Source organism: Rhipicephalus microplus, unplaced genomic scaffold, assembly GCF_043290135.1.
Source record: "Rhipicephalus microplus isolate Deutch F79 unplaced genomic scaffold, USDA_Rmic scaffold_24, whole genome shotgun sequence".
Taxonomy (NCBI): domain Eukaryota; kingdom Metazoa; phylum Arthropoda; class Arachnida; order Ixodida; family Ixodidae; genus Rhipicephalus; species Rhipicephalus microplus.
Genome location: NW_027464597.1, coordinates 3,467,337 through 3,481,573, shown reverse-complemented (window position 1 = coordinate 3,481,573; position 14,237 = coordinate 3,467,337). Strand labels below are relative to the sequence as shown.

Below are 14,237 nucleotides of genomic sequence, written 5' to 3'. Positions count from 1 at the left end.
TCAACGCGTTGATATTGTGCCTCAGGTGTGTGCAATATTCGCTTTTTATTCAACTATAGCACAAGTGTGAACTCCAAAACCTGAGCAATTTTGGTGGGCGCTGGGCATGTGGCCGTACTTGAACCATTGCTTGACAAGCGGACAGACAGACCAAGATTTTTTGGTTGAAGTATCCCAAGAAAGACTACAGTCTTTAAAAGTTAGTTTCACCGCAAAGGCAAACCAATAAATGCAAATGAAACAAGTTGAAAAGTTATATTAAGTGATGCTGGCAGCTGATTCTTTCAGATCCAATCTCACGTAGATCCACAAAACAGCCACTCCAGGGAGAGCAACACTTTTCGCAGTCTCTTAGGGAAGTGTGGGCAAGCCTCCCGCTGATGGCTGCCTAGTAAACGTGCGCGCCAGCGATCACGACCTTGCCCTTAGATGCAAAATTCACAGTTGCTGCTTCAGCGACCCTCTCCCGCGCCTTTTCAACCTCGTTCAAGATGACGAGGGTCTTTTCTCTGTGCTTTGATGGCAGGCTTCCCAAGCAGAGTGATGTTGCCTCGTGAGCCAGGCCCGTAGCCAGGGGGGGAAGAGGCTACCCCCCCCTCCGAAATTCGAGGGGGGGGGGGTGTTTTACCGAGGAAAAATAATAAAAATAGGTGTTTTTTAAGGCCTTCAAAAAGTGGGTCTCCCCCAAAAAAGATTCCTGGCTACGGGCCTGGCATGAGCCCTCCGAGCGAGGGAGATGGGCCGGCTCTTTCGATATCTGCTTCAGCCGCGTTCGTTAGCCTCGCGCACTTTAACCCACAGGTAGAATATGCGGTGCGCGAGGGTATGTTATTAATTTGGATTTTATATGGGACATGACAGCGACAACAAAAGCGTGTCGAGAGCCCTGTAGTTGTCTTTTGTTCATAATATTATAACTGCCTTATAACTGCGATTGCAATAATAAGGCTATTGCACAATTAAGCTTAGTGTTTGAAAAATGCAGCATTGGGCAAATGTTGCTTCACAAATGCTGTGTAATGGAACTACATCTTCTCTCAATGTTCTGTCAGTTACAAACTTGCTCGAAAAAGCCATTCTGGCTGCTACAAGCCTGCTCCGAAATGTCTTTCTGGGTGATCCAAGCCTGCCACAAGAGGCGCTCTTGGCTGCTTCTAGGACTGCTCCAAAACTCATGTATCCTGTTCCATCCCTATCTCCTTCTCCCCCACCGTAAACATTTGCAGTTGCCCTCTCCTCCTTCTATGCTCGTGGAGAAGACACGAAGCATATAGACACCAGCGCTAAGTAAACTAGTTGCAGCCTTGAAGAAGACTGGTCTGCTCGTCGAAACGTCAGCTCCAGCAAAAGCCCTGTTAATCAATTTTTCATTCCATCTTGCCCTGACCCCTGCCTTTTTCTTTTTTTCATCATCCTGTGAGGCACAAACAAATGAATTCAACAGGCAATAGACACTTTTCATACTTCGCAAGTGCGTTTTTCTGCACTGCACATTTGTCCAATTAATGGTGGCACCTGTTACGTCTCTAGCAGAGAGGAGGCCCTAGTTAGACATGCTGGGGCTCAGTTATTATGTGTGTTGATAGTGAGAGAGCTGAGTGTGCATTTTTCACGTCATAGGGCAAGCAGACCATGCTTGAATGTGCTGCTTGCAAAATGGACTCGCCGCCACTAGTAAGGCTAACTGCATCGCAGGAAAGCTAGCTTTACAAATATGAGAAGGGCTTATGAGGACAAGAAAAGCATTAGGGATGTTAATTATTACCGTGAACTGTAGTGTAGTAATTATGACACAAATTTAAATCAGTTAAAGTGGTAAAAAAAACACCCTTTCCATGGGTGGGGTGCGAGCCTAGTGGTGCCCTCTGGCAAAAGGAGTGTTCCACACACACACACACACTTTAGCTACAAGCAGTGTGGCCAGCACTCCCAGGGATTACATATACCCACTAAAATGAACAGGAAAGCACCTATCATCATGGCTCAATGGTTAGAGCATCGTAGGTATATTTGAAAGGCCTGGGGTTTGGATCCCATTGGTAGAAATGGCAATTTTTCTGTCCACCTTGACGGGACACTAAAGGCAAATATTAAGTCGATGTTGGTTGCTAAAATAGCGGTTCAGAAACCTCGTAGTGCTACCTTTGTGTCAAGGAAGCGCTTATTTTTAATGAAAACTACGTTTTAGTGGTCCGCATCGTGTTAGCACACTTCAGATTACCTGCCTCAAAGTGGAAATTTTCACATCACTGTTGTTGTGCACAACGTTGCCCGGCTTTACTGTGTGGCCGCCGACATAATACCAGCAAATCGAAAGTGGCGGGAGCCACAGCAGCAACAGCGGCCATTGAACAATTTCCTGCCATGGCCTCCAAGATGGCAGGTGTGCTTGGTTCAACTGGGGCCCACCAGATGGCACGACCTGCCCAGTTTAACCAAGTTTAACAAGGCGAAAATTGAACTTTGAACCACTCGTGCTATTCCCCGTAGTAACGTCCAGCGTCCATGAATGAAACAGAAACGAAAAAGCAGCATTTTGTTACGTCTCTTGAAGGTTCTTTATTTAGTGCAGCTAGTTTGATTACTGGTGATTTTTTTGTAGGCGGTAACACTGACATCATCGGTATCATTTTGCGAATGTCCTACTCAAGGCTCATGTGTTCTTGTGCTTTTACCTTAATTTCTCTGTAAGTAGGGCACTGCTGTTGATAGTATTGTGGTTTTAGATGATGTCAGACATTGAGCTTTTACTCAGACATATATTGTTATTTGACTTTAGTGTCCTTTCATATATTTTAAACTTACAAAATGATTACCACACGACAATTATAGACGATTCATGACCCCTCAAATCTAAGACTAAAAATAAAGTGCTATTCTGTGTTTTTTTGGTTTGCTCAATTTGGGCAAACAAAAATTGCACTTCTGAAGTGGCTCACAAAAAACAACACATTGAACATTTGTGTGCCTTCAGAAATGTGTTCTTATGCAGAAAAAATTTAGTTAGAACAAAGACAGATTTATTACATGTCTGTTACAAGTCATCCAAACTTTGATGTTTTTTTCTTATCCACTAGCCAACACAACTAGCAAAAACAAGCTGTGTACCCAAATTTGTGCAAAACTCCTTAAAGGGTCAGTAAAGAATCCCAAGGTAAAAAAAAAATTGATAGAAAAAGAAATGTGTGCACTTATATGTGCATTTTTACTTCGTGAACATGCTGCCACAAGAATTTTGTGAATACGTGCTATATTAAGGAAGGTACAAAAGTTAGAACATCGGTTTGACCTGGTTTCAAATTTTCACGCATACTTGCCACCCTTCTCCCCCACAGGGAGGGGAAGGCGTAGCCCGTCGTTGTGGCTAGTTTAGACCAATCGACGAGCTGCATGCTACGTCAAGTCGGCGATCGGCGACTGTGCATCATTGCACGTGAAAGGAGGATTGGTCAGGCGTGGGAAAGGAGCGTGAGAATCGTATTTCGAAATGGAGGCTCTGCATGGCGCGCAGTGCTTTAATATTCAGAAAACGTGATCGCCGCGGTCTACTTTATGAATTACCTAGCCTATTTGAGGGGTATAAAAAAAAGAAGTCGGAGCCTGTTGACTGCCTCTTTAAAGGCGTAATTGTGTGTGTTTTTTTTTTTCATTTTTAATTTTTTTTGTCAGCAAGGCAATAGTTGCGTCTCATTTTCAAAGATAGTTGCGTCTCATTTCAAGGTTATAATTTTCTGTGCTGAGTATGGGATGACTCCAGCACTGAGTCATTGCAGTCATAAAATTTAGAACAACATTCAGTCTTGCTGCGCAACACCACCATGCCAAAATTATGCGCGGTGTTTCAAAGTGCATTCACTCATACCGGTGTCACATGGCAACTTTTGATCGCAATCAGGGCTGATTCAAATTAGGCTAGATCTGGATCAGGTCGTGCTACACGGTAACATTTAATCGCAGTCAGGCTTGATTGGTATCAAGATGACTTTGATTTACGCATCACGCCACACGCTATCTCAATTAGGCTGTGCCGTGTAGCAGCGGCCCATTTGTTATTGCGATCAAGAAGTCCAGTCTGTCTTGGGCCTGATCGCAATCGAATGTGCTCGCAGGTCATGGGTGTCAGATGTGGTATCGAGCTTTCTTTGTATTTGTGGGAGGAACTATAGTCAGTTACAACCTAAGAATAAATGCATGCTCTGCCCCCAGTACTGCAGCACGCCTGTCATTCATCTGTGCAACAGAGCAATGATTGACGATTTCCGTTCTAACCACAAGCACATTTTCGATGGTAATGCAAATACTACACGTATTGCAACTTGGAAGTTTGTTACTTGTAAAAACATCGTTTCGCAGTGCAGTGAAGTTGGTATTTTTGATCAAATTTGCAAAAAAGTAAAATGTTTCAACCAAAAACTAGCAAAATGAACACGAGCCTGCATGGGCAAGTGATATGTCCAAAATCTGTGAATTCTATCTGACGTCACGTAAATAACCCGACTATAATTGAGTAAGACATGTATGCAAAGTCCGGCGTGGATGGGACGGTGATTGTTGTGGGCATAGCTTGCATTTATTCTTAGACTTAACTAACTGTAGTTTGCCTTCAACAGATCGCAAGTGCACTTGCATGTGCCTCGCATGCTGGTTTTATTCAGTGCCTCACTCCTTTGCTGCATGAAATCTCGTGTTGTGCTGACCTAGTGTACGATTTGGTGTGTGTTTGTCTTAAAGCTGAAGTCTGTCTTAGGTGAGCCTCACCTGGTGGTCAAGGGCTCGTCTCTTTTAAAGGAGTGCTCACACGAATTTCGAATATTTTTTTTTGTTGCTATAATAAAAAATTCTGGTTTTTAGGACCGTAGAATAAGTATTCTGGTGTCTATAAATGTGTCAAGTTGTTTTTAATACCGCAGTAATAAACAAAGACACTTGGTTTTGAGGGACAACTTCTCATGAGGGACGACTTCTCAGTGGCGTGTTATCGCAGTGCGCCGTAGGGAGACGTCTTTTTGAATTGTATTAGCGTCAGATCTATAGTCTGCTCGTGGCGCATGTGAAAAACGACAAGTGAATTGTTGTCTCATGACCCCGACAGTGATTTCCGCTATTTAAGCTGCATGGAGGACGCAGAGTTCGCAAATCTAGCGGAACTGTTTTGATTGTCGAAATAACGTCTATTGCGGTGGGGTGGGCTTAGAGGTGCTCGGCAGCGAAAACGTTAAAATAAAACGTAAAATATTTTATACGTGTTTTCTAACTGCAGTGTGTGAAGAATGTTAACAGTGCATACTGTGAAAATGAAAATTGTCCTTTTAGTAATGTCTCAAAATCATGTCATTACTCCTTGAAGTAGCATTTTCTGTGAAGCTGCACTAGAAGTTGTACGGCATTCAATGTGTAGATCTTAATTTTGTTCTTAGGAGTCCGTAGCTCGCTGCCGGTAAAATCTTAGTCTTTTTTTTTTTTCTGTTGTTACTTGCTCCTGAAATGTTTTTGCAGACCTGTTTGTTGCTAACATCTGCGGTCTTTTTCTGATATTCTATTTTTTTTACATAGTGTGGTATGGTTTATTTCTAGATGTGGAATGTAAGGCTCAAGTTTTCTAGTTTGGAATTTCACACTCAACACTGTTGAAATAATTTGTTTGTAATGTCTCTGATATTATTTAATTTATTTCACTTTATGCGGTCATAGACATTGCTTAAGACTTACACCGAAAAAAATAAGCGACAAAAAAGGAACTTTATCAGCTTAAGTGCATTTTGTATTTCTGGCTGTTTGAAGAGTTTCTCAGTTTGAGTGTTTAAATAGGAGGGAAAGGTCTTATGTAACGTTTCTTTGTGGTGGCCTTTGATTCCTACGTTTGTTAGTCTCAACTTCATTCTTGCGGAAATATTAATGGCATCTGCAGTCACTGTCCAAAGCCATGACATTACGAGCGCCCATGTAACAACTTACAGTGGCCTGGTAACATGTCTGATGCCTTTTCTTTTTATGCTTATTTTACGACTGCCAAACCTCTTTTCTTTATAAATGGTTAACGTAAGACTGTAAATGTACCTTTGCTGCTCGAAGGTGCATCAATATCTTTCTCACACCTGTGATGCTAAGCTGCTGAATTGGGATCATTGGTTCAGTTTCAAGCTTCCGCATTCCGGCAAAAGAAAAAAAACCACGGATGTTTTACTTTAACGTGTTACTCCTGGCTCACAAAGCTCTTTCATTGCTGCTTGCTACTCCTTCTCAGCTGCCCTCCATCTTCGTCACAATTTAAACACTTAATACTGCTGATTTATCAGTCAGTCAATTATGAACAGTGCAGTGCGCCGAAGCAGGATGTAGTGTGGAAAGTGAGTGTCGAATTTTTGACTTGTGCACAAAAAGACGAGTGATACTTGAATCACGAACATAGCAGCATACGTGGCTCCTGGCTTTCAGATCTAAACTCACCGGGCAAGGCTTGCACACCGTTTGCTGATCTATCATCATGCCTGCCAGAATAAGTCACTTCTAGGCTAATTCAAAAACACCCCTGTTAACTGGTTAGCAAGTGGACATATATCGTTGGATTAGTTAGTTCAACATGAGTGCAATACAGTACTGGAGGCAACAAGAAACAAGAAAAGAATGTTTCAGTGACTTTTCTCGTCTGTTCTTATCTCTAGAGTCGAGTTACAGCTGTGGTTTGAGGCACCCCTTTTGCTGTACGTTTGGGGAAAATGTTCAAGAAGCTTTGAATATCATCCGTGCACCTTTTATTTAGAGATAACTGGAAGGCAGTGATAGTCTGGTGAAAAAAGAAGGGGGGGCTGGATACAAGAATTAAGGTGACAGTCTTTTAGCGACTTCATTTAGCATCTCTTGCTCAATTGAACTCGGCTCTTCACCCGCAGCTCAATAAAGTTCCTACCAACCAACCCAACCCACAGCTGTGGTCTAAGTGTTATGGTGCTTGAATGCTGACCCGGCGGTCTCTAAATTCAACCTTGCGCTCGATTTCAGTGGGAGCGAAATACTGCAGGCCCATTTACTTAGGTTCAGGTGCCTTTTAAAAAATCCCAGGTGGTTGAAATTTTTGTACCTGTCTGTTGTGACATCTCTCGTAAATATAGTGTTGTTCTGGGATGTAAAACTGCAGCAGTCATGTTATCAATTGAGCCAGTTATGCTCTTGTGTACCGTTCAACATTTCTGATGACGTCTTTTTCTTTCATTGACTATATATATGTTTTTTTTGTTTTCCCTGTCATAGGATGTATCAAAAGAGCTGTGTCGCTGCCGGGACCAAGGTGCCACACGCCTGGACCTCAGCAAATCCAGTGTGAGTGTCCAGGTCATCTATCCATGAAATCGGGACAGTTCTGTGAGGCCAGTTTTATTGGTATCGGGTATATAGCCGAGTGTGTTTGTAAGTTCTGCAGGTATGAAAACATTGCTCAAAACTAATATTTGTTCATTTATTTTCTTGCACTCCTCGACACTCTTCAGCATGGTAATAAAGTATATTTTAACTTTTATTGCATCATTATTTTGAGCTATAATGGTGTGATTAAACATTGTTTCAATCATCAATGGCACTGGCTGTCACATCAAAGTAAAATGAGCAAATACATTAAAATTTTTTTTTTTTCAAGGAATGTTTCAAGTTGTGTACGTAGATGCCGAGAGATATGGGGACGGGAGACACGCACACGCCGCTGCGGTCGTTGACCGTGCGGGCAAATGCCTCGCGAGCGCCACGGTGCTGAACGCTACGATCGTAATCAGCGACTCGCAGGCAGCAATCCGCGGCTTCGCGCGCGGCCGCGTCTCGCGGGAAGCGGCCTGCATCCTTAAGAGATGCGGTGATGGTGACTCAGCGTCGCGATCGCCACAACAAAATTTAACAGTCTTCCTCCTTTGGACCCCGGCACACACCGATGTCCCGCTTCCGGGCAACGAGGCGGCCCACGCCGCGGCTCGAGGTCTCACTCGCCGAGCCGCGGCACATTCCGTGGCCGCCGCCTCCGCTCCCGAGAGCGGGGCTTCTGATCTGCCGGATCGAGACACTTTGACAGACACGCAGCGACAACACAGACCACAATGGTCGTGGGGTGATCGTCTCATCACGTTCCGAGATATTACGCAACACTACAGACTGGAAAGGCGAAAGTTCCCGCCACCGCATGACAAATTAAACAGACGCGATGCCGTAAGCTATCGCTTACTACAAACCCACTCTTACCCCAGCCCGGTCGTCTTACGCCACTGCTACCCGCACTTACACATTACCGATCTATGTAAAGCATGCGGGCACAGAGCAACGCTGCGCCACATGCTCTGGGAATGCGCCGATAACAATGGTCGAGAAACGGCCGCCGTTCGCGATGCGCCTATGGCGGCTGCCAATACCAGGCAACAGGAAGCCTCGAGCTCACTCGTTCCCGCCGCCGTCCCGTCTGCGGGAGCCGTGAGGGACCTTCTCCGTCGGCGACGCTGCCGCTGGGAGGCGGCGCTCAGAAGCTCGGAGCTCAACGACCAGCTCTGGGCTGTCCGGCAGGCCGAAGATGCCGCCCGAGTTCAGGGACTCAGCGCCACCATCTGAGGCCACCAAGACCAAGCTGCCGGCCAAGTTCTAATAAAGTTTCCTCTCTCTCTCTCTTCAAGGAATAAAGTGGGGGGGGGGGGGGGGTTCATTACACAAGTAGATATGGTATGTCGTTATTGGCTGGTAATATTGCCAACACATTCACGATAGTGAACATCCATAAAACATTCACCGAAGTTTGTGAAGAATATTTTTATGAAAGAAATAAACTATTTTCGCTGCAAAAATATTGAATTATAGGCATCTAAAAAATTTTTATTCCAAAGTATTTAGTGATCTCTTACATTTAACAAACTTCATTCTTCGTATTTTTATGCTGAGATGTAAAGCTCCGACAACTACTATACGTGGTATTTTCACATTGAAACCATGAAGTGCTATATAAATATTAATACATGCAGTTCCACAATATGTAATGGCTTCCTTTCTACCACAGATGAGCAGTTCAGCCTAATCATAGTGTGTCACTGAAGCATTCTGGTTAAATAACATGAGCATCTGGTTAAACAACATCAACATTTTCCATCTTTCTCAGTTTTCTGGTCAGGGACAACACTGATTTATCGCTCACTACCAATTACGCTGATGGCAGAGTATAACTAAATGAGCTCTTTAATGTAATCACATTAAAATATCGCGGCCCCTTTGAGTTCGAATCATCTACAGTCTGTTGCCGTTTGTAACGGTCTGCATTTCTGTGGGAAGGTAGTTTTATTCTCGGAATCTTTTCAGCAAAAGGGAGTGATAGGTATGGTCAGGCAAGAAATAAAGCACTGTTATTCACTGTGAAGCATGCCTGTGCAATAAACATTCTAGCTCGTGGATTCGCTTATCACAAGTTATCAGCCATGGAGGTTGTATTTCAGTGGGGCTGAAATGCAAGAACACTTGTAAACTTAGATCAGGTCGTGGGTCCTAAAAATGTCTTTTTTTTTTTTTCAACTTTTGAGTCTATGTAAATTAAGCTTCACTGCCTCGGACACATTAATGAGAACTGACAGACAATTATGCCAAGGAATGTATGGGGATGTTATTGGAAATTGTAATGTAATTGTGAAAAAAGAAAAGTGGAAGAAACGATAACTTGCCATGGACAGGGACCAAACGTGCGATCTTCGAATACAGTATTCCCTATACTTTTCTTGACATAATTGTCTGTCAGATCTCATTAGTGTGTCTAACATAAAAAATAAATGAGCCCTTGAATTTACCTTTTCTGACAGTCTTTATGCCAATTTCAAATCTGCAATTGGTTTTTAATAGCTGTGCTGAATTGAAAGATAATGAGGTTAAATATAGCTTACTTCTTACAAGGCTTTCTTGCAATTTCAACCTGCTAAAACTAAAATGTTAGTGCATAGCCCGACTGTCCAGATGGTGCTGTAGGGGGGCACGAAATCATGTAGGTGCACCTAAAAAAGAAACACTGGGAGACCCCAGGCGGCCAGACTAGTTCGTATTTTTCCACAACGCATTACTTGTAATATTGTCCCAGTTTGGGCACACAAGACTCTGAAAGTTTCATTAAATTCGTTTTCCAACCAGATCACGGTGCTGCCATCGTCAGTGCGTGAGCTTAGCCACCTGGAGGAGTTCTACCTGTACGGCAACAAGTTGGCCACGTTGCCCGACGAGCTGGGCAGCCTGGTCCACTTGGAGACGCTGGCGCTCTCCGAGAACTCCCTCACCACGCTGCCGGACACGCTCGCCAACCTGAAGCAGCTGCGCGTGCTCGACGTCAGACACAACAAGCTCAACGAGGTACAGCAAAAGCTTGTTAACTTGAATTTCGTGGAGCGAGAAGAAATAACAGAATCAACAGAATGCCGAATTATCGGAGGCATTAAAAAACCAGTAAACAAATGTCGGTTCAGTTAGTACACTTGGATTTTCTTGATAAATACGTAAATCCTCTACTTCTTTTGTGTGATAGCAGTGCAAAAGACGCAATTTTTGACATCCGGCAATCAAACTGAAACTAAGCTGGTCAGTGCCGGATTCACATGTGGTCAGAACCGTGGTCATTAGCTTATGAAGGTAGCGATGCGGACAGTGTCACATCATTCGGGTTGTCCTTGGGCACCATTTTCACTCGTTAGCATCGTTTCACGCTCGGTGCACTCCAGGAATTGTATGAATTAACTGGCATTGCGGTCGATTGTGATCGAACTAACAAAAGTTTGATGCCACTAAACAATGCTTACAGCGACCGGGACAGGGAACATCCTTGAAGAATCTGATTTTCCTAATTAATGAGTGTCAAATTAATGAGGTTTTACTGTACCTTCAAAGGCTGTACACACAGACAAAAGAAAGAAGCCAGGACAATATTAATTCCAACTAACAACTCAAAAGGTGGACAGCAGCAGAAAAGACGGTGCGCATGAAAACTTATCTGCACATGCCCTGGCGAGAGGCCACACCTATCAATCCCTGAAAAATTGCCCTTTCCTAACAACCGAAAGGGTGATTTTCCACCTGCTTGTATTGATTTCTATTTGGGTCACAGTTAGTACACTGCAGTTGAAACACAATTAGCGTTCCCCCATGCTTTCTCTAGCTCTGCTCTGTTCACTTGGTTGTCTGTAACACGTAATTGAGTGCCCCAGAAAAAACTCCCTTTCTTTTGTTCATTTCTGAAAGTAGTTTCGTCAAGCACTGAAACTATAATATACTTGGGAACTACTATGGGCTTGCGCATATTCAGAAAACCAAATCAAATTAGCTGAAATTAAGTGGATACTTTAAACAAGCAAGCAGAGCTCCACACATCAGCACATTGTTCAGGCCGTAAGATGCAGAATAGTTTATAGACAAGATTGCGCTCAAGACCTAACTCCTTGCCTCCAACCATCAGTTCGCTTTAGAAGCTCTTTCTAAAGGTAATTCATGTTTCTTTTGTGAAAAAAAAAAATGCTAAAGAACTGCATTTTTCCCTACTTGTAATATGCCTTTGCATCTATGCCACATTTGTAGGCCTGGGCAAGTGTGTATTGGAGTGTTTCAAGTATTTGAAGAAGTATTAAAGTACTCAAATTCGCTCCAGTACAAATTTCAGGTTTCTAAATCTTGGAAGTTCTTGAAATGAATGAAAGTGCCCAATTTCCAGCTTGTAAGCTGCTTGGAAAGGTGGTTTCACTGCAGTTTGTGAGTGCTGTACTGTGAAACTGCATCATTTAGGCCAAATTTGCACTGTCGCACAGCCACACGTCATCGTTGGGTGTGCAAGTTACCTGTGTGTCGATGAATTTGATATTTGTGCATTTGTAGGCTTACATATTCCAATTGTGGCATATTTCAAGATAATGTGCTCTACTACCTAAAATTTTTGGCGTAGTGAAGTTCAACTCGTGTAACAATTTGAATTTACTTCAAAGATAATAATTATACAATACACTTTGCTTCAAACCAATTAAAAGGCTATTTGTACAATCCTACCTGTAACACAGTTGAGCATTTCAAAGTGCAGGTTGTGTAGAGTTTGCAGCTGATGATACTGCTTCCTATGCACCAGCCAAGCCTGTTTTGATGGACATTACCACATTTGGCATTTGCAGATCCCCGAAGTTGTGTACAAGTTGACATCGTTGACAACATTGTTCCTGCGCTTCAACAGGATACGAGAAGTCAGCGAGAACATAGCCAATTTAACGGTAAGCACTGACAGCAGTTTTCTTTCTTTTTCTTCGTTTTTCTTTTTTCATCTTTTTTTTTTCTTTTTAACATTTCAACGCCTAGCATTGTGAAAACTGCAGCTATTGTAGTTAGACCTGGCACAAAGGCCCTTGCTACTAGCATCATGAAGTTTATCAAAGTGTGCAACATTTAAATGCTGTAAGATATAGGGGCTTTCAAACCTTCAAGTTGTGTTTTGTCCTGAAAGTGTTTCATCTCAAACACATTGCTATGGAACGCCTCTAATACTATGTTCTTCATTTGGACTTTATTTGACTCCATCTCGGCGTTGTCAGATACACTTTGATGGCGGACAGTGGCTGGTGTTAACGTGTCAATATAACTGTTATGTACGTTCACAAAAGCAATTGTAGGCGTTGTTTCAGCGTGCTTTTCACCATGGCCTCGCTACGCATGGGTGAGAATCACATCATGAGCGGACATTTTTTTTTAAATTTTGAGAATAAACATTACTTTGTTTTCAGCTATATTTTTTCGATTTCACTACAACGAAATTTTCGCTTCAGCGAAATATTTTCCGTGCCCTGTGAGTTTCGTTGTACCAGGGTTCGACTGTAAAGCTTTAGTTGGCCGAATTTGTGCCCGGAGAAAGTAGTCGGAGAAAGTATGGAGAAAGTATATAGGTGCACACTGTCGTCAGTTGTCAAATAATCTGCTCAGCCATAAGGCTCATTGGTAGTTATACATGTGGCATCGAAGACTCTGGGCTTATTTTGGCAGCCGAGTTAGTTCCAGAGCAAATTTTACTGTTTGTGTCGCGCGTTCAAGCTTATTGTAATGATTTTAAACAATCAAATGATTCGCACTCTGTTACGGGGCACGCAAACAGTGGTTACATTGCAACGGGTTCACCTGGTCGCATGGAAAAAAAAACAAGAAAAGAAGCGTGTGTGGTGTAAAGCTCACTGACATTTCTATCTTCAAATCTCTTCAAACCGAAGTGAGGTACGAGTTAGCCAGCCTTTACTGACTGCGACTGTATGTGGCTTTGATTATGATGTGGCCATAATCTGTTGAAGTTTGACAGGGTCATATGGTCATGTGGTGGCAACACCGGAGAAACTGCCTAAGTGATTTAGCTGCCTAAATGATTTTAACTCTCGTACGGCAAATCTGTGGCCAGCAAAATTAGCAACCCCCAGGCACCGCGGTAGTGGGGAGCACAGTCTTCCGGCTATCAAAGATATTGCCTGTGGGTGAAACGCAGTCGCTGTTTGGTTATATGCTAGTCATCATATGTTCCAATGCAATCACTGGTGCTTGCGGGAATTCCAAAAAAATGCCTGTTAGCTTGCATTCAGCGTACTACAGGTTGACATTGATATGAAAAATTATTGCTTTCAGTTCAGTAACCAGAGAGTAGTCTTGCCATTAAGACAGTGTCACGAATATGCATATAAAACAAATTTTTGCGCACTATAACCAAGCCCATTTTGGGAACAAAGCATGGAAAATTTATCAAGGGCTCGTTTTCTTTGCTATGTGCAACCTAGGGAAACCACTTTAGCTCAGTTGGTAGAGCATTGGACGCATTACCCGAAGGTTGCAAGCTCGGTGCCTACCAGGGGCTAGGATCCACTTCAATTTCTTTACACTCGCGTCATGTTTACTACATTACAGCGAGCCCTCCTAGTGTCAAATTTTTCCGAAAAAAACTTTTGGCTGATGGTCAAATGACTTTGTTGCAGTTTTTTAATGCACGAGATGATTGATTGATTGATATGTGGGGTTTAACGTCCCTAAACCACTATATGATTATGAGAGACGCCGTAGTGGAGGACTCCGGAAATTTAGACCACCTGGGCTTCTTTAACGTGCACCCAAATCTGAGCACACGGGCCTACAACATTTCCGCCTCCATCGGAAATGCAGCCGCCGCTGCCGGGATTCGAACCCGCGCCCTGCAGGTCAGCAGCCGAGTACCTTAACCACTTGACCACCGCGGCGGGGCTTAATGC

At 43.2% G+C, this 14,237-nt stretch overlaps 1 protein-coding gene across 6 annotated transcripts in view; it reads left to right on the top strand.

Annotated features, from left to right (window-relative positions):
- The window catches only part of LOC142786497 (uncharacterized), a 116,259-nt gene that overhangs the window by 66,408 nt on the left and 35,614 nt on the right, over positions 1-14,237 (top strand). For all 6 annotated transcript variants that reach the window (XM_075884223.1, XM_075884220.1, XM_075884219.1 and 3 more), the window contains 3 exons: positions 7,249-7,317; positions 10,129-10,344; positions 12,141-12,236. In XM_075884223.1, the coding sequence (XP_075740338.1) occupies positions 7,249-7,317; positions 10,129-10,344; positions 12,141-12,236 (381 nt within the window). The remainder of the gene's footprint in view (positions 1-7,248; positions 7,318-10,128; positions 10,345-12,140; positions 12,237-14,237) is intronic.